The sequence below is a fragment of the Cricetulus griseus genome, chromosome 4 (assembly GCF_003668045.3).
Source record: "Cricetulus griseus strain 17A/GY chromosome 4, alternate assembly CriGri-PICRH-1.0, whole genome shotgun sequence".
Taxonomy (NCBI): Eukaryota; Metazoa; Chordata; class Mammalia; order Rodentia; family Cricetidae; genus Cricetulus; species Cricetulus griseus.
In genome coordinates, this window is record NC_048597.1 from 21,809,999 (window position 1) to 21,837,238 (window position 27,240).

Here is a 27,240-nt window from a genome sequence, read left to right on the forward strand (position 1 = left end):
GAGGATTTAAATTCAAGCCCTCGGATGCACAGATTTTGTGTGTGATTTGCAGCATGTACTATAAAAGAGAGACAATGCTTTATTTGTAGTTTACCCACCCAGGAAAAGAAAAAAAAAAACAGTTCATTGTGTGTGTCTCTCCAGTGTTTTGTTTTTTTAAATAGCTTAGAAACTGGCTCCTTGACCTGTGGGTCTGTTGATATATTAAGTAGATGTTGATAATTACTTCATTTCTATAAAATTAAATTCCAAATCAACCCCCCCCCCATTATTCTATTTTTTGTTCAGTTTTTCAAATTCTGGTAAACACAAAAATTTAGGTAAAAGAAAAAATTATATATGTCATGGGGTATGTGTGTGTGGAGGGGTCCAAACTCCAGTATATTCTGTTGATCTTGACATTTCCAAGACATGGTACCCATCTCATCCATCCAAGTGAAATTCTGTAATATGGCAATTTAATTGATCATAATATGCAACCTGGTATATAATTAGTAGACTAAATTTTTAACATGGATCTGAAACTGGAAAGCAGGTATTTACTGACAACCAATGGGGTTATAAACTTTCTCTGACTGACAGAACATAGCAGTCCAAACTTTACAAATGAGGTTGAGTCCTGATTATTTTAGAAATAGGCTAACTGAAATTCAGACACAGCTATCTAAACAAAAACAACATGCCCTCCAAAGCTAGTCTCTGGGCCACATAGTTAACTTCAACTGAAGATTCATCTTCCATTTATTTTACACAATTGAAATGAAAATTTTTCCTCATAAGTAGAATCTGAATGCTCATAAAACAAATGGAGAACTTTTGTTCTTTTGATAATATAGTGGTGAAATGTTAAGACAAAACAACTTTGTGATTTAATGGAATAAATCTGATAATCACACAATGGAAAAAATCAACACAAGAAAGAATGATGTATTTGAGAACATTTTTAATAAATAATGTGACAAAATTACTTTTCTGATTATTGAATTTTCAGTATGCAAAATTATGGCTAAAAATAAGAGGTTTCTTACATGAACATAATGAAAACATTAATCACATGGATTGTTCCCTTAGTACTGCACACCCTTTAGATGGGACATTTCCAAATTACCTAAATGAACACACTTAGTTTTTGGTGACTACCAGCCTTTTTTTGTGGTTCAGTTTTGTTTGGCTTTGTGGGGTCAGGCCTGATACCTATGTATGACTAAAGTTTCATTTTGTTTTCTTCAAATAGCACCAATTGTAAAATTAATGAAACTCATAAATGTCAAAAATGATAGAAATCTACAGTCAGAGAGCATCACTTGGCAATTCCAAGTAAGGATGCCTCTGATGAGCATCTAAGGAAACCTTGTAAGATTCAACATTGGCCACAACAAACTTAACACTTTTTTTTTCTTCTTAAAGTTCAGGAAAAATTGGAACCATTTGGTTCACAGCCCACAATCAAGTCTGTACATGACTTCACCAGCTGTCATCATTCAAATATTGCAAATACAAACACAGAGCATTAACAAAACAGGTTAAAAACACTTCTCAACAGTTTCTTCAATAAGACAAAAAAGGTTAATAGTTACAATGGTTTACAAATAAAGTTTAGTGATTGTGCTTTTAAAACCAAAAAAAAAAAAAAGATTAAAAACAGTGCATTACAAAAACAAAAACCAAACAAACTTCCTTAAGTGGCACTTCTGAAAGTTGAACTGACACGACCAGAAGAAATTTAGGCCAGTTAAGATAGGGATGTCCTTACTCAATTGGTCATTAAAAACATCCACTTGCTTGTAATAGGCATATGTAGTTGCTTTTTGATTGAAAAATAGAACAAGATTTTTGCTAGGTTTACTGCTGATAATAACTAGATAACCAGAGGTCCAACTGGCTTAGCCCTACTCATCCAAAAGTACTTTTCCAAGAAGAATATATTTCAATGATTGAAATGAAGACAAAATAAAGTACCACCAGGAGTTGCAAAGAGTATATATTTACAATGCTTCTACCCCATTCAAATTATCTGTAGTTCTGCATTTGATGTATTTTTAGTTTATCCCAGCAAAGGGTGCTATGAAAGACTGATTTTAAAATCATGTAAAATGAAGTATGCTTTAATTGGCATTAGCAGTTGGTCATAGAACTGTTATATTTTAAGAGCCCTTGCCATGAGGTTGATTGATCTTTGATCAATGTTTTACTGTAAATTAGCTTGATATATAAGCAGTGCAATGCCATATCTCAGGGGCAAAATGCAAAAGAACTGGTCTGTTCTTTCTTGCTGGCTGATGGCTGAAGCAAGCAGTCAAGACACTTCCCTTGCTGGAAGTCAAGTGTAACAGTTGCAACAGCAAGGGGGAAGAGGGAGGTTCATCAAGGATTAGGCAATCAATCAGCAACAATAAAAACCCAAGAATTTAAAAAAAAAAAAAAAAACAACGGTATCCCAATAGGAGGACTAAAAATGACCATTTGTACATTCTGATTGCACTGAACACTTCCTCTGGCATTGTGTGTCGTCAGACGAGAGGCATCTTGAGTGATGATTTCACATTCATATCATAAGCCTCTCTGGTTGTCTTCAGCTTTCAGTTTCCTATAAGAGATGAATTTTTGTTCAGTTCGAAAACAGATCCAAAGATAGTTGGCTTATGTTTGTTAATATTCATTGACTGTGTTTTCTCCATTCATTTGTTAGAAGGTGTTCATCACAACTAGTTCATTTCTCAGCTTTAGTTGGTCTTTATGGCGAACCCAAGCATCCTCAAACTAGTAACAAATCTGGAAGTCACAGGTCAGGGCGCTGGGTTCTGGGCAAGGAAAAGTGGTCTACCTTCCCACTTCTCCTCAGTGCCATCTCTCCATTTTAATGCTGCGTATCATTTTAAAATACCAGACTTAATGGCAAAGATTGTTCAACTCCCCCTAAAAATTCTTCTATTGAAAAGGAAAAAAAATAAAATTACCTTTAAAAACTAATAGTCTGGCAGCATTTGTGGGAGACGTTTTTCCTATTCCAAACCATGAAATTTCAACATGAGATGCCTATGGCGGTATTCAATTACACATGATTTCTTAGCATCTTCATACTATATTCTGAAACAAGACTCTCAAACTCATTTAGCATCTACTGGAGATTAAATCTATTTATAAAGAAACAAATCTGTCTTTGAGTTACTCTTAGATTACAAGGAAGGGAAGAGGCATTTATTTGACTTAGACAGAGCTCCTCTTTTGGCCAGGCCCCTTTCCAGAACAATGAAGGTGTAAGGAAGCTGGAAAGGTCAATCAAATTAAGCCTGGTGGCAGATGTTAAGCAATCATATCATAATAGCTCTCACCGCACTTGGATTTCATATAATACTACGAATTATACCATATCGGACCAACGTATTTCCCAACTTGTATTCTGTCATACAAAATTTATATATGGAAATATGTGAAAGAAACTATGAATTATACCGTATCGGACCAACGTATTTCCCAACTTGTATTCTGTCATACAAAATTTATATATGGAAATATGTGAAAGAAACTATGAATTATACCATATAGGACCAAGGTATTTCCCAACTTGTATTCTGTCATACAAAATTTGTATGAGGAAATATGTGAAAGAATATGGATTTTCGGTCTACAAGGACATCACTGTTAACATTTGAAATTATGAAATGCATTAATAGAGAAATTCTTCAGTTCACAGAATGGTGCCAACTTCACAGGCATTAAAATACAGCAAGTTTGTTACATGTCTGTATGCCAACAGATGTTCATAGCTTCAAGGACTGACATCCCAACTACAGCCTAATGTTTTAATACTTGGGGAAAATTATTCATACCTCTAATTCTTCATTATTATCGTCTCCTCTTTCATATCCCCCAAGTACTTGCATTTCGGCCATGTTTCTTCGACCTACATTTGCTTGCTCTCTTTGTCGGCTTCCTGATCCTCGTGATGACATTGAGCTTGAGGAACTAGGATCTCTGGGGTTGTTTGATGTAGGGAAAGTAGGTCTACAGTACGGTAGAATATCTTCTATTTAAAGAAATACAAGGAAAGCATGTGAACAAGATAGAAAAATTTCACCTTACAACTTGTCATTCCTGTCTATCTGTAATCCTGGATGGTCAAGCAAGAGTGATTCTGAGGGGCTGGGGAGATGGCTCAGAGGTTAAGAGCACTGGCTGTTTTTCCAGAGGACCTAGTTTCAATCCCCAGCACCCACATGACAGCTCACAATTGGAGTTACAGACGTAACTCCAGTTTCAGGGGATCTGACACCCTCCTACAGATATACATGCAGGAAAAAACAACAATAATATATATATATATATATATATATATATATATATATATATATATATATATATATTGATTCTGAGGCATAAGTATAAACACTTGTGTGCGGTTTGACTTAGAATGGTCCCTACAATCTCAAATATTGCTTAGTCCCTGTTGGTGGAACGGTTTAACAGGATGAATTAGGAGATGTGGCCTTGTTAGAAGTTGTGTGACAGTGGGAATGGGCTCTGAGGTTTCAAAAGCCCAGCCTTGCCCCTTGCCTTGTACTTATGTATCTGACAGAAACTCTCAGCTACTGCTCCAGCACTGAGCCTACCTGCCTGCAGCCATGCTCCCTCCTGCGATGGTCCTGAACTCACCCTCTGAAATGTAAGCCCCCAGGAAAGGGTCTCCCCCATTAGTTGCCTTGATCATGGTGTCTCTCTTCACAGCAATAGAAAAAGCACCAAAGTAGTCAATTATGCCCTAAATTTCTATCTCCTTACAGCTTTCAGTTTACTGAGGGTGAAATCATGTAACTGCTCACTTTTCCTCCATAGCCTGTCTATACTCTGGATATAAATCCATAAAAAACAAAAAATCTCCTGCCCTGCCAGCCCTCAGCGCTTCTTCTGCTCCTTTCTATCCATGCTGTCGGAGTGAAGCTTGGTTCTCCTGGGTCCACTGATATTCTCTCCAGCAGAAGATAAGATGAGGATCGAAGTTTCCTCCTAGAACTGATTTTTCCTCTGTTCTTGCGTGAAAACAGTCTCTCCCTGTGTGACATGAGACCTTGTACTCCAGAAGCCAGCCACAATCCTCAATGGCCCCTTGTTCTTTCCATTCTTTTCATCTGTCTCAGCTCCCACTTCTGACTTCTGGAAGTTTTCTCTTCATGCGTACTCTCTTCTCACTTACAGCTTCTTAAACCTGTTACTTGCTGTTGACTTTGTTTTGTCGACTTCAACACATTAAAATCACTCAGGCTAACAACTCTGCCTTAACTCTATTCTCAGGAGTCAACATGTTCCCTCTTTCCCTGCTGAACAGCCAACCTTCTTAAATGGCAAATGGGCCCCAAGTTGGCAGTTGTAGCTCCTATTCACTCCATCCTGATGAGTTCCAATCATGAGATCTTCATTGCCATTACAATACTGAGAAAGTTGAGGGGTCAACCACATTTCAGTCCTCATAGCTCAGACTTCTGTCTGCTCTTATTCATGTGCAACACCAGTGTTCTTTTAGTGTTTGGCACCCCTTCCTTTTTTAGCTATCTTCTTGGGAAGATAGCTTTTTTATGTGTAAGTGTGAAAGAGAGTGCCTCTTTCATGTCAGTGTCCTGATATTTTCTACTTTCTTTCCAAAGCTTCTCTCTCTCTCTCTCTCTCTCTCTCTCTCTCTCTCTCTCTCTCTCTCTCTCATACACACACACACACACACACACACACACACACACACACACACACACACGCAAGCACATTTGTACTTTTTCTTTACAACTTATCTTGGGCAATTTCATCCCTTCTCATAGGATATAAAATTTGCAGAATATAATTTTGTCTATTTTTTGTGTTGTTATATTCCCAGACTGAGCAAAAAGAGAAGTGACTTTAACTAAAATTTTCATGTCCCAAAACTATAGCTCCCACAGCCAGCTCAATTAAACTTCTTCAAACCCAATATGCTGAACACTGATTGCAAGACTCAGCTCCTCTGAGATTGGCTGTGACACTCAAGAGACTGACACTCAGTGATGACTCAACCCCGGTAACCTCTGGAATTTCATCTCTGCATTTTTTTTTCTTTTGTGGGGTTTTTGAGATAGGGTTGCTCTGTGGAGCCCTGGATATTCTGAAAGTTGCTCTGTAGACCAGGACTCCATCTCCTGAGTGCTGGGTTTAGACGCATGTGCCATGACTCTAGGCCGTCTCTGCATATTTATGATCTAGTCAAATATTCATCCAATTTCTTACACTCCTCTTGGTGCTTCATAGATGATGACTTTCAAATTTCAGCAGTCTATTTTTTGCCTTGTCTAACGCCTATCCATATTCTTAGACACTCAGTTGATATGTCATTTCTACAGTAACTACCTCTGGATCTTTCCTGACATTGTATCACCCATAACACTAACGGTCCTCATCCTGGACTTCTGGGTGTTATGGCATGATGAAAGTAAAACTGGATATAAACGTGTTTGGGTTTGGCTAGTCTTCAAGACATGCTTGGTGGCATAGGCTGGCTATGTGGAGGACTTAATGGTCAATGACAGGGAGGACTTGGATACCAAAAATTTTAAAACATCTATGAATTATACTATATACATTCTCTCTTCTCTGTATGTGTGAGCATGTGTGTGTGTGAGACTCTTGGAGGTCAAAGTTGGTGCTTAGAGACATCTGGGGACTTATTCCTGTAAATACAGCACAATGGGTCTTTGATATGTGTAGAAATAAATCAAAAGGAGGTAAATGTCAGCACACAGCATCAGACCTTCAAGTTTTGAAAAGCACTTTCCTTAATTAAAAATATCCATTCATTACATATGTAAATCAGGGTGCCTCTCTCATTAAATAAATAATGTAAATTGAATCAAGAAGGTGAAAATTACACTAATGCTTAGCAATGATAATTTAATGATATACACATGTGGGGTTATCGTTCAAAAAAAAAAAGAACGATCTGGAAAACCAAAGCATAATACCTGGATCAGCTAAATGCTTTTCAGGGGATAGGCCTCCTTATTTCTAGATTATGGTTTCCAACTTGGTTCTAAAGATAGAAATACTTTTATAGTGTAATGGCTACTTAGTAAATTTCTGAGGATTGATTTAAACTCCTTCTCCTCTTTGCTCTGATTTTGTCACCCCAAGATCTTTTGTTCCTACTGTGGAATTTGCCCATGATCACAAAAGTGGTCATACTTTGCAGCCAGACATGTAGTCCATGACTGACATCATGGTATTCAGTGTATGAATCACTACTTGGAACACGAGTCCGGAGTCAAAAGTTGAGTGCTCGATCAGCTTTGCTTTAATGGCTGGAGATAAGCTAATGAGCCTTCTGAGCTGATATCACCGAGGACTCTGTGGTCACACAGGGAGAACTGTGTCAAAGGCACAGTTCTTGAGTTGCACTGGAAGTCTGAGTCGATACTTGCAGCAGGAATCCCACTTTAGTCCCAGAACAAAGGGGAACCACTCTTCTTGTTGCAAGGAAGTTAGGGAACACAGAGCAACTGACTGATTACAAATCTTGCCAAAATATACTCTAACAAAATACAGTAAAAGTCCAATGCCTCTGTCATTCCCTCCTGCCCCTCCATCATTCTTTTCTTTTACCTTTTTCTTTATTCTTTCTTTCTTTGGTTTTTGAGACAGAGTTTCTTTGTGTAGTCCTGGATATCCTAGACCTCCCTCTGTAGACCAGGCTGGCCTTGAACTCACAGAGATCTACCTGCCTCTGCCTCCTGAGTGCTGAGTACCACCACCACCTGTCTTTATCTATTTTTTAAAATCTCTTTTTCTTGCATGGCCTTTTTGCCATATATACATATCATATGTATATGTATGTACATATACATACATACATGCATACATGCATGCAAACATACATACATACATACACACATACATACATACACTGCTGTCAACTCCTATCCTAAAACATTTCACATTTCTTCCAGTTTGGTCCTCTTGACAAAGTCCATGCAAGAGTTCACATCCTAACCTTCTGAGAAGAATCCCTGCTCATCACCTCCTGTTTGAGTGCAAAATGTCTCACAGGTTCCTGTTTGAAAGCTTCCCCACTGGAAGTGCTATTTTGTGGAACCCATAGGAGGGGGGGCAAATGGCAGAATTACTTCAACTGAGGTGGTGGTGGGTATCTTTAACTATTCTACGTGTTCCTGGTTCCTGTTCCGCTCCCACTCCATATCACATTCCTACCCGGTACCCTTCCTTCCATGCACTCTCGGCAAATGTGAACCAAAATAAATCTTTCTTCCCATACAGGAGATTTTATCAGAATTTCTGACACAGAAATATGGAAGGGACTAATACAGGTCCCTTTCGAGATTTCCGCTCCCTCTTCAGTTCTCCAAAGTCTGGCTTTTGATTATTGCAATCAAAAGTTCTGGCTACTATTCTGACTACTGCAGTCAAAAATAGTCATCATGGAAGACATATTCCAAAAATTTCCTTTTCTCATAAGACTACATCAAACTTTTACCCTGTGATGTTTCATATTGCTTTATTTGTTAGGGGTGGTCACATGTTGTACACACATGCAGTCATGTCTGGCACTTTTTCCTTTTGTCACTTTCTCATGTATGATGCGCATGGTTTACATGTGTGTGGGTGTATGTTTGTATGTTTGTGTGTGCGCATTCGCATGGATGCCTAAGATTGATATCTGGAATTATCTTCCTTCACTCTTCCATCTTATTTATTGAGGAAGGATCTCTTGGTGAAACTCAGAGCTCGCTGATGGCTAGACATGCTAGCCTGCTTGCTCTTAAGATGTCCTGCCTCTGCCTTCCAAAGCTAGAATTATAGGTGGACAGCCATGCCCACCCAGCGCTATCACTGGTTCTGGGGATCCTCATGCTTTTGAAAGTAAGTGCTTTACTTGCTGTGTCATTTCCCCAGCACTCCTATGTTTCTTACCTCCATTCTTTCCGTGTGTGTGAGAGAGAGAGAGAGAGAGAGAGAGAGAGAGAGAGAGAGAGAGAGAGAGAGAGAGGAGAGAGAGAGGAGAGAGAGAGAGAAAGAGAGAGAGAGAGAGAGAGAGAGAGAGAGAGAGAGAGAGAGAATGATGCTAACATTGAACTTGAGATCTCTGTTGGTAAGCTTTCCACCATCCACCTACTTCTAATCTTAGTTTTTTTTTAAGACTTATTTTTAAAACTTCTATACATGAGTACGACAGATCTATATCACACCCCCACACACACCGTTAAACTCTTCCCATGTCCCCTTTCCTAATTCATGATGTCTTTTCTTTAATTATTAGTAGTACACTTAATGTTGTTTATGTGTACATGTGTTCAAGACCCATCATTTGGTATTAAACAACTTATGTGGAAGCTTGTCCTTGGAGGAAATTGGTTCTCTCTCTGTAGCTACTGGCCACCTGTTGCTCTTTATTTAGGGATAGGACCTTGTGGAATTTACCCTCTCCATGTTGGCATGTCAACTGGTACTCTCATTATGCTGACCTTTTTCAAGCATAACATTGAAAGTTCATGGGTATATTCTTCTCTTTTATGTCTAGGGGATACTACTTAGCAGTAGGCATCCTGGTCATTTGGATCTTACGATCACTCAGCCCCCTCTTCTGTGATGTTTCTTCAGCTTTAGGTGTAGGCTTGCATTGACGATGTATCAACTGGGGTAGTCCTACCCAGCTGTAATGCTTATAAATCAGGAATGGCCCAGGGAGATAGCCCCAGTGGTGCAAGAGTGGGACTTTTATCTTTGTCGTAAACAACAGCTGTTTAGTTGGACTTAAACTGTGCCTGATGGTAGGGAATTCCTACCTGGTAGCCAACTGCCTGTAGCTGGAGTGGTTACAGACCCTAGAAGAGAACCCACTACTGCCATTCTCTGAAGCTAATATAATACATAACTGTATTCTAAATACTCATCCTTATATTCACAGATAAGCATAGCTCTCATCTCTCGTCAATGATGAATATTTAGACTAGCAATGCATACTATTACAGATGTGCTGGTTAAAACGCAGAGAGTAGAATACTATTCCTCATGTCTTAGCTATCATGATTGCTCTGTCTTCAGGGTGGACAATTTCCTTGCGCTTTATAGAATGTGGATTCTCTCCCATTCGTAGAATAATCATGACCCCGTGGGCCATTTCACCGGAACTTAACTGAACTCATCTCTGTCTAGTTTCACATTCACTGACCGCACGGTAGCAGCTAGGTTTGTAGCTTTGGGAAATTTTCACACAACAGAGGCAATCAACTTGCCACAAAATAGGTTTTGTTTTGTTTTGCCTCCTAGAGAACTGATGCATAAACATTTACCATACATCACCGTTGACACTTAATCTTTACCATTTATACAGTTGCTATCCCAGCACTGCTTGCTCTAAAATCCACTCCTACTCCAACCCTTTCTCCTGATCTTTGAATCCAGTTTTCTCAACTCTTTTTTGTTTGTTTTTGTTTTTCCAGACAGGGTTTCTATGTGAAGCTTTGGAGCCTATCCTGGCACTCGCTCTGGAGACCAGGCTGGCCTCGAACTCACAGAGATCTGCCTGCCTCTGCCTCCCAAGTGCTGGGATTAAAGGCATGCGCCACCTACATCCATCTTGTTTTTTTTTTTAATTAAAGTTACCATACAAGGGAGCAGGATTCACTGTTGCATTTTCATACACACCTGTCCTCATAGTTTGTTTGAATTCACCCTCCTCCCTGGTGCCTCTGACCAGCCTCTGTGTATTCCCTTCCTCCCAATCAATAGTCTCCTTTCTGCACCTTATGTCACATGGGTTCCATTACCTCCCTTCCTGTCCCCGTCAAAATGGCTCTCCACTGCCTATATAACACATTTCTAATGGGGTCTTTGGCTTTTCCAATCTAATCACTTTTCTAGTTTTTCCTTTAGCTATTCATGCCTGGTCTTCTTCTCCAAACGCTGAAAACCACTGACCATCAAACACTTACTTCCAAGCTTTCATCCCTTTTTCTCGGTGTATTTCCTTTCCCTGATACCTACAGTCTCCTCGTTTACTCTGCTGAAATCATGCTTTCCCTGAAAACCTAATGAAAAAAGAAAACTGAACTTATGGGGCGTCTCTTCAAAGCAGCCTGTGTGATGTCATGTATTGGCCTCAATTGCATTAGATAAGCTGAGCACATTCCCACTCCACTGTTAGAGAGGTCTTAATCATACTTCTTTTCATACAGCCACCAAAAGCCTACCCACGTGCCTTGAAAGCTTACGGGATTCTGTGTTTGTCTATTGCTGTTTGGAATAGCAGTACCTTGGACGAGGTGTGTCTTGGCTGGAGGAAGGTCTCGCTTTGCTGCCTTGTTTCCCCGCCCTTTCCCGTCATTTTGCTGGTCCTGTGCTTCTCTGGGGTCACTTGGGTTTGTTCGCAGGTCAGGGACTTGTCGTCCATCCAGTGCTTCTCTCCCCTTGTAACTGCCGCCTTTTCTGTCTGACGATCTGTCTGTTCTTGCTTCTATAGAAGCGAGTTTTGGCACCATTACAGGTCGTACCTCCAGCTGTGCCTTGGACTGGACAGTGGGCGATTTGATGGCAGGTGGTGGCACTGGAGGGGGTGGAAGATCTAAAAAAGGAATGTTTTACATGCATCAGATTTGACATGTCTAAATTCATCAAAACTAGGATGAATTTATCACTGGAGTCTCATTCAGTTTGGAGATATTATACTTTACATTGACAAAAGCAATTAAAGACAACAAAAATTAAGACTGATAACTTTAATATTTCTCATCATCCAAGCTTGGAACAACTGAATGATAGAATCAGGACTTGGGGACCCTCTACTACTGTGCATATGCACTATAATTTTCCCCATTCCAAGCCAGCACAGCTTCCTATTTGATTTCAGCATACCTTCCCAGGCCCTAGATGAATATTCTTTTAAGTATTTAGGCAACCTCTTCAAATTGATTAAAGCTGGCACTTAAGTTTTAATTGCCATCGCTAATTTGGCCTAAATCCCTTCTTAATTTATAGGTAGAAGCTCCACACAGATTTTAACTTATTTTCTGATATCAAAGCTGTCTACTGGCAGACCAAAGCCATGCCTTTCGATTCTTAATCTCTACTCTACTCCTCATTTGATCACACACATCTACACTTCAGTCAAGGCTCTGTCCACTCTGTACCCAGACATTTAAAACCAGATAACTACTGCTATGAAATGTAGGTTAATTTCTTACTTTATATGTACACCTGTATCTAGTAGTTACATTTCAAGCAATAGTTTGGATACCATATTAATTTAAAGTCTTTATATCATGAATGTATTTCAAAATGAAAGTATGCATATAGTTTCATATCCAGAAAGTGCATTCTTCTTAAGCAGTGTTGCAATTCATAAAAATGATTCTTAGAAACATTGCACGAATAATGAGAATTATATCTTAATAGCATTTGGTAAGTTAACAAAATATGACCAAGTTTTCAGGGGCTTGAGTGAGGCGTGAAGGATAGATTACAATAAAAGAGATTCCAGGAGATGAAGAGGTTATTTTAATAGTCCATATAGGCAAAGACAGGGGATGAGATATTATGGTGGAATGTTTAGAGGAGAGCAGAGAATACATCTGAGAGACTATGGAAGAAAATTAGTATCACTTAATGATTGATGAACTATATGGGGGGGGGCAATCAGAGATGACTCGTAGGACTTTGGCCATAGTTTACTAGGTAGGTATGAAAACACCCCTGCAGGTGATGAGTGTAGGAATGAGAAAGAGGTTTCCGGAAAGACGTATGTATTCAATTTTAGGAAAGCGAACAGAAGGACTTTCAGCGGATCCCGACATAAATGAAAAATAGTTATGTGTACAAGGCACATTTCAAAATCAGAGAAAGAGGAATCAACATTACAATACACTCAGTCATGTCTGCAGGCAGAGTGATGTTTTCCACATTTGAAAGGTAACATAAGAAAATCTAAAACAATTCATAAAGTACTTTAAAAATACTTACCATAACTTTAGCCTTGGGGTTTCCAATAAAATTATTCATTCATGGTTAAAATGATCACAAAGTAAAAACCACCAAAGCCAAAACACCAAAACACAAAAACACAAATAAACAGTCTTGCATCTTCATTAACGTGAGTTACATCATGTTTCCTTTTCCCAGTCATGTAATTGTTCGCATCTCCAAGTAAAAACATGAATTCTTTTTTGTATAACGTTTTGTTCAGTAAATGGGATCGTTAGGCAGCTATTCTCCCAGAGGAATATGTCGGTCATTTACAGATTTACTGACATTGACAGTGGTCCCCTAATTATCATTTTTATGTGCCTGCTTGAGAAATTCTTGGATATGGAGAAACTATACCTTGAAGGGGCTAGAGATTAGTGAGTAGTGAGAATGCTTGCATGGCATGCACAGTGTCCAGGGTTTGATCCCCAGCACAAAATAAACTGGGCATGGAGGCATATGCCTGTGATTGCAGTATTCAGGATATAAATGCAGGAGAAACCAGGGTCCTCTTTAGCTACACAAGGCCCAGCCAGCCTGGTCTATGTGAGATCTTCTCTCAAAACACCCCCACTGTCAAAATGTAAGGTTCTTACTATGACACTAAATGAAAGAACTGGAGAGCATTAGTTTAATGTAGAATCTATCATTTTTGTATATATTTATGTATGCATTCATGTACATATTTATTTATAAATGGTACCACCTCCCTTCCTGCCTTCTAATAAAAAGTAGGTCTTTTTAAACAAAGTTTCCTTTGGCAGGCTGAGGCTAAGATATCAGGATAAACTGTACTTGACTCTAAAAGAAGAAAGTTTGAGCTATCATTTTACCACTTGCTATTTTCTTTAGGAATCCATGATAAAAGAAAAAAAATGTTTTAGCCAGGCATGGTGGCTTTAATCCCAGCACTCTGGAGGGAGAGGCAGATGGATCTCTGAGTTCAAGGCCAGGGCCAGCTTAGACTACAAAAAGAGTTCCAGGACAGCCAGGGCTATGCAGAGAAACCCGTTCTCAAAACAAAACTAAACACAAACAACAATAAAGCAAGAACATAAAAGATTTTCTTACTGTACTTTACTGCTAACTTTGTTTTTTTTTTGGGGGGGTGGGGGTTCGAGACGTGGTTTCTCTGTGGCTTTGGAGGCTGTCCTGGAACTAACTCTTGTAGACCAGGCTGGTCTCTAACTCAAGAATAGTAGCTTCCTGTATATAGTTGCCACTGTGCCTAACTGACAGAAATGCTAGCAGGTTTGATATGCCATTAAATAAACAGATATCTAAATAAAATCTTCTTTCTAAGGTATTGTGGGAATGAGTACGAAGCCAAACCAGAGTTTACTTTGACATGAACAAGTCTTGATTTCCCTTATTGGGGAATAGCATTTTACCCCAAAGCTTACTTTCCCACGAACAAGTCTCTGTCTCTCTTTATTGGTGAATAGCATTTTATCCCAAAGCTTACTTTCACATGAACAAGTCTCTATTTTCCTTATTAGGGAGTATTACCTATTAATACCCCCACTTATGCATTAATTTAAATTGGATTGAAAAACTAGAGAATTAGGGACCTAGTTTTTTTTTTAATCTTATGTAACCTTATAAAAGGATTTAGTTTAATTTTATTCTTGTACCCGCTTGCCAGCAAGTATGTATGAGTACCATGCACAGGTCTGGTGTCCTTGAAGGCCAGTATGGCTGAAACTGAGTTACAAATTATTTCCATCACATGGATGATGAACTGAACCTAGGTCGTCTTCGGGAGCAGCAGAAGACTCTTAACCTCTCAGCCATCTCTCCAGACTCTCTTTGTGTAATCTTATAAACACTTTCTCCTTTTACAGGAACCCCTCACTAAGAAAATGTCCCTCGCATCAAGTAATACATAGGAAGGCATATTAGGTGATCCTGCCAGTGCAGCAGGAACTCGCTAGACAGAGCCAATGCTCTATTTATATAATTGCTTCAAGCCCCAGGACCTTGTAATTAATGATAAATCAAGTCAAAATAACATCATTCTAAAGAGGATGGTGAATTTATAATTTATGAAAAGTAGGACTGGAGAAATATTATAGATTTGGCTTTTAAATCAAATATGCAAATGTATTGGGGGGAGGGAAGAGTCTATTAGAAGGTTCTGGAAATGTACTTTAACTCCACAAGACTTCAGCTAATACATATTCATATATTCTAATCCTATCCTCCATCTGGGTTAAACGTGAATGTGGCAAACACGAAATAAATAAATAATCAGTTCTGTTAGAAGGACTGGAGGAGTGGACTCTGCTTTGCAGGCAAGTGTTCCCTGGGTGTTCATGAACCTTATATTTGCCTACAGGGCAACACGTGGCCACGATGGTGGAGGTGGGGTGTTGTGCTGTGAATTATGTCCTTCCCAAACACTCTAAGAAGGTTTCTGGTTTTGGAGTCTTTTGAGAAGCAATAAAATTAAAATGAGCTTATTAGATGGGGTCCAATCCAGTAAGACAAAGGCTCTTCTACAAGGAGAACAATTAAAGACACAGGGGAGTCAGTGAGAAGACACAGGAGAAAGGCCTTGGGAGGATGTATCCCTGCTTTACCTACCAGAGTCAGTGAGGAGCCATAGGAGAAAGGCCTCGGGAGGATGCATCCCTGCTTTACCCTCCAGAGCTCTGAGGAAGCACATGTGTGTTGTTTCAATTGTGAGGTCCATGGTATTGGTTCTTGACAGAGCAAGCAACAGATAGACCAGCTAAGAGGGACTCACCCCAAACTACACTTTATTAACTCAGAATGAGATCCTGTTTGTTTTCCTGAATGCTTTAGAAAACACCCGGGGAGATTGGAATTTGGGTGATATTTATAAAGCAAAGGTGCTATAAACTCAAGAATGTTATCCATTTTAGACAGTGTTCTCATAACTAACTGATATACAATAACTAGAATCACCCATCCCAGTCAATACACTGCACTTATAGAAAAAGCAAAAAACAAACAAACAAACAAAAACCCAAAACCAAAACAAAAATCACAAACTTCTCTATATTTTACAAATATGCTTAATTCAGATTTTAACAAAAGACATCTCAAATTTTTTCTTCTACCCACCAATCTTTTTTTGGGGGTGGGGGTGGGTTCCCAGACAGGGTTTCTCTGTGGCTTTGGAGGCTGTCCTGGACCTAACGTTTGTAGACCAGGCTGGTCTTGAACTCACAGAGATCTGCCTGCCTCTGCCTCCCGAGTGCTAGGACTAAAGGCGTGTGCCACTAACGCCTGGCTTCTACCCACTGATCTTATAAAACAGTATAAAAAAACATATCTGCTACCGGAATTCTCTGTAACATGATCTACAGATATATTTTCTTTTAAAAATTTATTGATTTTTATTTTATGTGCATTTTGCATGCATGCATGTCTGTATTAGGTGGTCAGATCCCCTGGAGCTTTTAATATATGTATATATATACACACACATACACATTTGTGTTCGGGAATTGAACCCTTGTCTTCTGGAAGGGCAACCAGTGTTGTTAACCACTGAGCCATCTCTTCCGCCCTTCAGATATATTTTCTAAATGCAGTATAATAATTTGAAAAAATTCTTTTCTAAGAAAAATCACTTTTGTCTCTATGTCCTAGTTGCTACCAAGAGTATACACATATTATATTGGGGTATATATAGATCATGGTATAGACAGCACAGGGCCCTGGATTTGAGTATCGGAATTATAAAGTGTGTGTGTGTGTGTGTGTGTGTGTGTGTGTGTGTGTGTGTGTGTTAGTTTATATTTCTTTTGTTTGATGAATTAAGAAACATCTTAATTTTATGGTTTTAAATAATGCGCATTTAAGGAGGTATACATAACATGTAGCTTTTCCGATGAAGTCTTGAGAAATGAGTTGAAGAAACAGTCTAGTAACCATAACTTAAGGGTGGATGGGTCCTTATGTTGAAGGGAAGATAAAGCTGTAATTTAAAACCAGCTTTACTCATTTCTCTATTATTTATTTTCACGATCTACAGAAAACTATTATTATCCTCTGCATTGTAGTAAGCACTGATAATTTACTTGACCGCTTTGTGAAACGAGCCATTTGAAATTCAAGTAATATTTCACATTAACTTTTTAGCCTTACATACATTTTAATTTAGTTCTTTGGGATTCATAAAATAAAATAAAAAATAACTTTGGTAATTCATCATTCAAATCAATGCTTTTTATTCAAGAATTAGCTAGTATTCATACTTAGTTTTCAAATGCATCAAAACAGGTCCTGTAGACTGCAGGACACAAGGACAGCTAACGGTTCTCAAGAATGGCATAATATATCATTGTGATGCTATGCTTGTTAACCAGCAAACTTGCACTATTTAAATATTTAAAGCATTTTGGGAGGCCGCACTCAGTGCCAGACTTCTCTCTAAATACATATAAATAAGAGGTAGAAAGGTCTACACAAAGTTTTAGGCCAGATTTTTCCATATGTGTTCAATTTAGATGTGTTTACATCTAGGCTTGCCATTTGACCAGTCTTCCAGTGAGGAGTCCTGTCTTCTAGATAATAAACATTGATGAAACAGCAGTAAAACTTGTAAAATGCCATTACAGGGGTCCCATAAATGTAAGACTGCCTGTAGAGTTGGAGGATTTACACCTAGTGCTTGGCCCTTCACAGAGGCAAACATGCGCAGAGCCACTGTAATAAGCTTTCAAAATCAGATAATATTCTGACAGCTCAGTTTCACTGACAAAAGAGTCCTGGGCAGGAGCCAGGAGGCCCAGGTGCGCTGTGTCATGCCAGTATTTAATGCAGTTTAATATCAGATGGATGCTAGTGAGAGAAAATACTCAGAATAAACTCCAGATAATAGCACGGACAACCAACCACTCATGGCAAAATCACTTGAGTTCATCAGGCTGTGAGCTTTACATTACATTTTTTCTGTCAAATGGCAAGACTCCCAGGGAAAAGGACCTCCAAAAAATACCCTCCCCACAACCTTGGATAAGGATCTATAATATTAAGCTTTCATAGGATAATAGCAAATGATGGCCTCTATGAAAAATTGCTGACTGGTCAGGAAAACACCAATCGGATTGTGGGTGCAGACATCCTACCTCTACCCCTTTAGCAAATTCAGAAAACGTGACAAGATGAGTGAGTCTGAGAGAATTTATCTTACATGAATTTCCAATAAAGCCCGAGGGGTTGTTTTATAAAATGAGAAGGCGGTGGTGGTTTAATAAATGCTGGGCCACCTGAGGCACTTTCATTAAAGGCTTTCGCTAGACAACATCACAATGTTTGTATTATCCTCCTCTGGCCCCTTGAGAATACAAGTGTTCCCTCTTCACTGAAAGTCCGTATCGCATGCGAAGGCATGAAGAAAAGGGTTGGAGCTATCTTTCGGTGCACAGACTAACTGTAAAACCACTATGGTTGCCAAAAATAAATCAAGAAATAAAACCCCAGTACATTTATTGCCCTTTGTTTAAGTGCAAATTTGTTTTTAAAAGATAGAATGAAGAAAATGGAGATATTCTACAGGTTGGATCAGGGGACATCAACTAGAGTCATGACTATTGTGTGAAACTCTAAAATAAACTTTAAAAATTATTCATTTAATTTCTTAACCAGCTGTTTAGAAAAGTTAGTTCATAAGTTAAAGATGGTTGACAAGATGTGGAAGGATTTCACTTCTGTAAGTAACAGAAGGCTACTCTTAAATGACTGTTAGTGTGATTTCTAATGTCAGTGAACACGTTCATGAGCCGGACAGAAGCAGGAGAATGGCGAGCCTCCATGACGTTTTCATTCTTTTCAATGAACCTACCATCTGTGTAGGCTTCTCTGCGCAGATGTCCTGGCTGGTGTTTCTGTTTCTTGGTGGGTCTGGTTTTCTGGATGACAGCGGCACTCATGTTGCTGTCTGTAGACACAGGGCTTGTGGGTCTAGGGCACTGAGAGGCATGGAAATGGCGGCGGCCTGAGGAGGAAAGCCAGATGCAGGCTCATCAGTGAATTCTAATGTCATAGAAGCAGCCTAAGCACAACACTCAAGCTAGAAATGATTCCTGATTTTAAAACATATTTAATACCCACTAAATAATGAGGTCCCCCCCCCATGCATTCATGCTAACTGGAGAAAACACCCTGAAAGTATGCTAGTCTTCTTTTTGGCAAAACCTCAGGACTTTGATTTGCTAAAGTTTCCAAATATCTTTACATCAGGAAAACACTGCAATTATTTTTCAACTATCATCACTAAAATGTTCTTAAAACAAGAGTGTTATTGTTTCCTTGCACCATACACTCAACCATGAATGTTGCTTTTTTGAAGAGGAAGGATCAGACTCCTTAGCAGATTCAGGTTGTAAAGATGCACTGGATTAGTTATATTATCCTTGTTTCAATTGAATAGGTGTATGGCAATCTTTGAACACCAATAACTTAATGACATTCTTGGACATTCTCTTTGTAAGTAAGTGTTCTAAAATTGACATAGGTTACGTAAGTAGTCCTACTCAAATGTGCTTCTGTGTTTTTTTCTGCTTGAAGATATTTGTCAATCCTCACTTTTCAGTGGCCTCTCCAAGACTCCAGTGTGTGGGTCATGGTTATGTTTGGAGAGACAACATTGCCAGGTGATACTGGGAACTTAATTTACAAAGCAGACATGGCTCATTTCAGTGACATCAATTTCCCTGGCCTTTATCAAGATGTGAGACTGTAACAGGTCCAGTGTGTTTCATTGAAAATGACAATGGAAGGCTTTCAGTGCTATGCTGACCCACAGTATTTTGACTTCTAGAAATTCTGTCCACAAATCCACTGCTTTCTATTGAACCCCAAGAAACTTGAGACAGACTCAGAAATCAGACATGTCCTCTGGCTATAAACAAGAAGAGGCCACATCCATTGAAATCAACACATTTAAAAGTGCTAACTGAGGCACATTAAATAACAGACATTAATGCAGCCAAGTGAGAAGCAATGGGATTGGGTTATCCATTCATATTAACTTCAAGTCACATGACAAGCACCACCATTTCTTGCAAAGAATATTGTAATGGGCAGAGGCCAGTGCATGTTTAGTTCATTATAATTATGAGCCAAATGAAACCAGAAGTGCCACTAAATTACAACAGAATAAAATATTACACCCAACTCTTCTTAGCTATGATAGAGACTATTACAATTAAAGTTACATAGCCATGAAAACAGAGAATTAGAGATGAGATGGAAACCATTATTCATTCCATTGTATAAGGCCATCTACTGCTCAAAGACCCTGAGGCAGAAGGTCTTTACAGATGAATTTTCAGCATTATTCCTATGTTTTGTTGACTTAATGAGCTGAAACGTGCCATTAATGCACTCTGAAGATAGTGGTTTGAGATGCTTAATTTCATGCATTTATTTTTTTTACAGAAGATTAAAACCTAAGGTAAAACATATATATGTATGTATAATTAGATGCTATTTATTTATTTATTAATAAAGTTAATTAGGTTTGCATATATTACTACATTTGGGAAAGAGAATATGTGGTTGAATTTTATAAAACACAAATCTGAAGTAACTACATATTCTGTGATAATGCGTTGTTGATAAATATTAGACATCTTTTTCCACACAATGAATAATGTATAGATATGGTCTTGTGTTTTAAGTGAAATATATATGAATACATTCTATACTGATTAAAAGTAAGGACCCGTGCAATAGCTCAAGGAAGCAAGGGAAGCTAGCAATGTGAGCTACTAAACTATGAAAATTAAAATAACAGACAGCAGTTATTGACTTGCAATGATCTTTTCGTTTCCAGAAATATGTTCATTTCCTCTTGACCATATTGTTTTCCACAACTATTTTGTATTTTCTTGGCTACTAGAAATACACACACACACACACACACACACACACACACACACGCCCATGTATGATACAGACACCCACACATCCACACACACACACACACATATATATTCATTCTACACAAAGACCATATGGTATTTGTTGAAATTTTAATTATTTTCTTTCTTATTCTGTTTCCTCTCTAAGTAAAAGTTGAGAGGAAGAATTAAATAAAAATGATGTAAGAATCGGTACATTCATTATACTAGGCTGTAGCAATCAAAAAGGGAAAGGGAAAAAAGTAATATGCATTTATATTAGCTTGCTCTTTCAACTACTAGATTATAAATATGAAACATTTATGCTTTAAGATGTATGCATATTTCAAGCATGTTTCCAGTTTATTTGATAAGAGGCATAAAGAGGCGTGACGGTTTCGATCTGCAATGTCCTTCCGCAGACTTCATTATCGAGTACAGGTTCCCTGGCTGGTACTTCTGCGCTGGGGACTATGGAACCTTTATAGATCAGGCCTGGCGGCTAGGTGTGGGTCATAAGAACCAATCTCTGGAGGTTAGACCCCATGCTGGTCCTAGCTGGATTCTCAACCTCTTGTCTCCTGCAGTGTGAGCAGCCACCAAAACAAGTTCCTACCAGGAACTGAGCCTGTCTGTCCTGCCCTTTCCTGGTAAGGGCAGCGCCCATCTCACACCAGGAGTCAAGTATAACCCTTCTCCCTGATGGCATTTCCATCAGAACTGTGATCATGTGATATAAGGGCAGCTAATGTAAGCAATCAAGGAGCCATTTCCCAAAGGTTTATGTGTTCCAACTGGCTATTTTCTTATTTCTCTTACAGAATGCTAATTAAATGGAACTATCAAAATAAACTTCATTTTAGTGACTTTCTGCATGAACTCCATTTATAATATGCATAGAGTAGCACAAAGTTCATTTTAGTGAATATATTTAAATCTCAGAGAAATTTTATCAACTAGAAATTTAGTTGACTAAAATGTATGTGTATATATGCAGAAATATATGTAAACATACATGTATACATTTCTATGATCATAATAAATGACAGCACAGTCAGTTTCTCACCAGTCAGCTTATACTGAGTTAAATAAGTTAATAAATTATTTTAAAAGTCTTAACAACTAGGAAATAATCAACCCAAGTCATACTTTTCAACTTTGCTTTCTGTAGACAGTAAAAAAATAGAAAGTGGCAGGCCGTGGTGGCACATGCCTTTAATCCCAGCACTCGGGAGGCAGAGGTAGGCTGATCGCTGTGAGTTGGAAGCCAGCCTCATCTACAAGTCGAGTTCCAGGACAGCCTGGACTGTTCTTACACAGAGAAACCCTGTCTTGAAGAACAAAACAAGAAAGAAAAACCGGAAGCTTTTTTTTCCCACCCAGGACACATGATGGGGACACTGATAGTGACAAACACGCTTGGTGAGGGGTGTGTAGCACTCACCAGAAGCATCCTGCATTTGGCGGCGAGCCACTTTCAGGCCAGCATACTCTGCAGCTGCAGCCACCGCCTGGGCAAAATCGGCATCAGTGAAAAAGGAGCCATCAGACGAGCTGACACTGGAGCGCCCACTCGAAATGTTGTCCTCTTCTGAGGCTGAGCCCCAGCCATTGATCATGGACCCCGTGACAGAGCTCTCGAGGTCCCCAACACTGGATGCTGGGGTCTGCTCAAGCCCGCGTAACAAAAGCCTTCTAGTTTGCATTTTGGCAACTTCCATGTCAGCTTCATCTTCCTCCTCTTCCGGGGCATCTGTATCCATATCTGAGACGAGGGGTCCCGAAATGTAGCCGTAAGTATGAGGTGGGGAAATTGGTCGTGGAGGTGGAGGAGGACTCACGGGCTGCCGCCTGTAGGAAGATGAAGAGAGGAACAGCTCAGCTCACCCCTTAAAGACACAAACACGGAAAATTAACCCAGAAGTTTGTGGTGACTAGCAGCCACTCTTCTAGCATCTTAGTTTCTGTTTCCATCACAGTGAGACGAAATACTCTAACAAAAACAACGTAAGGGAGAGGAGGTGTATTCTGACTCACAGTTCAAAGCTACAGCCCATCCTGACAGAGAAGTCAAGGTGGCCCGGGCTTGAGGCAGCTAGAAACACTGTACCACAACCAGGAAGCAGAGGGCAATGGGTGGATGCTGCCACAGTCAGGATGCTTTTCTCGACTTAGACAGTGCATGGTCACATCCAGAGAATGGTACCAACCATAGTTGGTGAGGCATGCTACCTCAGTTAGTGCAATCAAGATACCGTCACTCTCTCTCTCTCTCTCTCTCTCTCTCTCTCTCTCTCTCTCTCTCTCTCTCTCTCTCTCTCACACACACACACACACACACACACACACAGAGAGAGAGAGAGAGGATGGGGTGAGGTTGGGGGAGGGGAGGCCTGTTTCCCAGGTGTTCCAGATGTCTTTTGATTCTGTCCTTTAACAATTACAACTCTCACAGTCTATTATTTTATTCAAGTCAAAATAAAGATATTCAGTTCTCCAAGTTTCCCCATGTTTGTTCATTTAATTCTGTTCCCTTAAGAAAAGGATACCATAACAGAGGGAGACATTTTAGGTTTACAGAGAAATCAGGCACTAGGGAAATGTCTAGAGAGCTACAAAGATGACACCAAGTAACAATCTAAGCAACAGAGGAGAGGCTACCTTAAATGCCCTCCCCTAATAATAAGATTGATGACTGACTTACATGCCATCCTATAGCCTTCATCCAGCAGCTGGTGGAAGTAGAAGCAGACACCCACAGCTAAACACTGAACTGAACTGGAATCTAGTTGCAGAGAAGAGGGAGTGATGGGCAAAGGGGTCCAGACCAGGCTGGTGAAACCCACAGAAACAGCTGACCTGAACAACGGGGAGTTCTTGGTTCCCAGGCTGACAGCTGGGATACCAGCATGGGACTGATCCAGACCCCAGGAATGTGGGTTTCAGTGAGGAGACCTTGGAAATCTACTGGACCTCCTGTAGTAGTTCAGTACTTATCCCTAGCATAGGTGTGGACTTTGGGAGCCCATTCCACATAGAGGGATACTCCCTGAGCCAAGACACATGGGGGTAGGCCTAGGCCCTATCCCAAAGGATATGATAGACTCTGATGACACCCTATGGAAGGCCCCACACTCCCTGGGGAGCAGAAAGGATGTGTGATAGGTAGGGTTTTAGTTGTGGTAGGGGTGGCGTGGAGGGAGTGGGTACTGGGATTAACATGTAAAACAATCTTGTTTCTAATTCAAATAAAAAAAATCATCTAAAAAAAAGGAAAGAAAAGGTAGGGCATGAGTAGTTCTTATTTGGTGTCATATGGTATTTGTGCTAAAGACTTTCTAATATTCCCAGTTGCTTATTAAAAGTAATAGACACTCGTCTTGAAACAGTGTGCTCTACACACATTTTTCCTTCTCTTTTCTTCATTGCTGCTCCTACTATTCAGAGAAAATGGAGTCATTCATCTTGACAACATTCAGCAAAATTTCATATGATTAAAAAATACATATTCAGCATATGCCATAATTGCTTTTAGACTTTATTCTATTAAGAAAAGCTATGAGATCCAAGAACAATTTTCTCTGATTTAATCACTTACGAGTTCCACTAAAGGTTATGAACTCTTTTTAAACTCAACTGCTTTTTAGTGTCGTATTACTTATCTGTTCCTGCTTAACTGCACTTCCACCCTTCAGAGGTGGTATTCAGCTGGGCAGGCTTGTGTGCATCTATCCACTTGACTATTCAATAAGGTTAATGGCATTTATTCTAATGTCACAGAATTTGCTATGGATCAAAACGAGAGGAAAACACTATGAATACCACACTGGGTATTCATATAAATAAGGGCCCCAGCCATTTGTCCAAAAGAACTCCATTCAAAAGCAAGTCTTTTCACAACGCACATTGAGTGTGCAATGGCTGGGAGGGTGGCAGTCACGTGGACACTGTGCAAAGAAGGCGTTCCTACTGAAGGAGAAGGCAAAGGAATGGAGCATGTCCCCAAAATGAAGACACAGGGAGTCTTGTTTAGTGACTCCTCTCCAAGCCAGAAGAAAGGCCTATTAATTCATACCAGCTGCGCATCACCGCTAGAAGGAGGCTATCATTAGGATCTGGCATATCACCTGGAAACCCCACAGCTCGGAGAGACGATGCATGAGCGCTAATCCACATAAAGATGTGGAGAAAGACTCTGGTGTCTAGAGATGCTGTCTCAGAGCAAAGTCCTCATTCCAGAGGTGCGTTAGTGGCGGTGTGTCCCCTTCTCCATTGCGACACTACTCTTGAGTGCGACGGGTGGGGAGAGTGTCCAGCGGTGTCCCCTGAGGAGACCCAGCTGGTGTTCTCTCTTCTTTCCCTCAGGATTGGGAGAGGCAGGGCAAAAGATCAAAAGTAATGGCAGAGATGTGCCACTACCCCATGCCACCACACCCCCCCTCCAAAGATTGTCTGGGAAGGCACGATTGAGGTTTTTAAACGAACAGAGCTGGGTCTGCAATGAAAAGCAAGCAGACAGTGCTGCTCTGCAAGTGGTCAATATCTACCTGTGGTCACAGTCAGCCAGGTTCTGCAATGCTGTCTAAAGAGAGATAAGTAAGTCGAACACCCCACCCTTTACAGCATGGTCTGGCAGTTCTTTGAAGTAAGCTATTTTCTGCTTTGGATCCCAATAAACGGAGACACTTCAATAAAGTTATTTTATTACTTAAAATTGAAAACCATAAAAGAGATGACTTTTGAAACACCACAGTCAACTTATTGAGACACTGGCTGGCTATATTTTACAATGTTAATTAATTCTTGTAACTTGCTGGTTTGCTTTTTAAATGATCAGTTTACACAAAAGTATACTAAAATTCAAAGGCTGTGAGGTTCTTATAGTTCTTATAGTTCAATTCTGTAAGTTCGGAATTGAAACCAAATCATATTGCCAAGGCCACCACCAATTTCCTTCTAGGAATGGTAGTGGTGCCCCTCCCCACCTCCCTTTAAAGGAATTATATGCATAGATAAAGACATAATATTTCATAGAGTAAGTTCATTCTTATATATTTGTATGTCTACATATATATATAAAAAAAACATGTATACATACACATATCACACACACACAGGCCTACAATATAGTGGATTTGTTTTCTCTTCTGGGTGGGTTCAATTTATCTGTGTGGGTGGCACTAGAAGAAATATGAAAAATGTGCCAAAGCTGAAGTTATTTAAAAGATTAAAATGGATAATTGCTTCAATGTGGAATGTGTTATACACACAGAAAGAAAACCATTGTTTAATTTGGAGTGTAATAAAATTGTGTACTTAAAAGTTAATTTACAGCCTTTGTCAGCACACAGAGCCACAAGAGCAGGCAACTTTTGTTGCTTTTTAAAGACATGTTAGGGTTGCAAGCACAGAGGGGGCTATTTTGACCATCCATAAATTGCTGTGGAACCGCTAGCTCCAGTGTGAAAGGATGCCAATATTGTTGTGCCTCAAGAATTTACATTCTGGAGAGCAAAAATACCTTCATGTTAAACAGGGGCTGGTTTTCTAACTCCAAACCAGGCAAATTCTGAGAAAAGGCAGAAAAATTTATTCAAACCATCTGTAAATAAGGCCAGCCCAGGGACTGTGTGATAAACATGTACAGTTTGAAATATGTAATATATTCTATTGGAAAACAAAAAGCTATTTCAGGATGCTGCATTCACATGGAGCTTGTAGCAAATGAACCTCAACCCTCTAGATTCTTCCCCTCAGGGGTTTCAATGGCTCATGAAATAATGTAAAAGCCTATGTTGGCAACTCACAGCACTCTAGGCTGCTGCAAAAATGACGCCTCCATAAGTATGTTCAAGAGGAAGGGGAGTGATTCCGCTAATTTATGAAAGCAGGTGTATCTACAGTTCACCGAATGACACTTGCCAACCAAGAGACAGAAGGGAAACCTTTGTGATTTTTTTCCCAAACAATAGCATAGCATAAGTATTCTGTGTAATTAACTCTCTCCTGACTATTTGTAAAAAGGACATTTAATTCTGCTTTGTCATTTGAATTCTTTTTCCTCCCAGTAATACTAACTTAAAGCTGTTTATATTAAAAATACAGGCAAATTTCCTAGCTCACATATGAATATTATTCATGGTTCAGGACATTTTGGTTAAATATTAACTGTAGCAAGGCAACATCAACTGACCCCTTTCAAAACAACAGATGTGAACAAAGTTTAGACACATAATTTTTATTGCAACTGACTAAAATAAATGGAGATTCCTAATACATTAATCAACTACTTTACTGTTTTAGATATAAATGGAATACATTGGAAATTGCAATATTTATATTTCAAGTCTCTCTCTCTCTCTCTCTCTCTCTC

The 27,240-nt window shown here is 39.4% G+C and overlaps 1 protein-coding gene across 4 annotated transcripts in view; it reads right to left on the reverse strand.

Moving 5' to 3' along the window:
• Positions 1–923: 923 nt before the first annotated feature.
• Positions 924–27,240, reverse strand: part of Robo1 (roundabout guidance receptor 1) — a 370,504-nt gene continuing 344,187 nt past the window's right edge. For all 4 annotated transcript variants that reach the window (XM_027412417.2, XM_027412416.2, XM_027412415.2 and 1 more), the window contains 5 exons: positions 22,312–22,718; positions 18,806–18,958; positions 11,282–11,590; positions 3,831–4,027; positions 924–2,587 (listed from right to left, as the gene is read on the reverse strand). In XM_027412417.2, the coding sequence (XP_027268218.1) occupies positions 2,573–2,587; positions 3,831–4,027; positions 11,282–11,590; positions 18,806–18,958; positions 22,312–22,718 (1,081 nt within the window). In that variant the 3' untranslated portion in view covers positions 924–2,572. The remainder of the gene's footprint in view (positions 2,588–3,830; positions 4,028–11,281; positions 11,591–18,805; positions 18,959–22,311; positions 22,719–27,240) is intronic.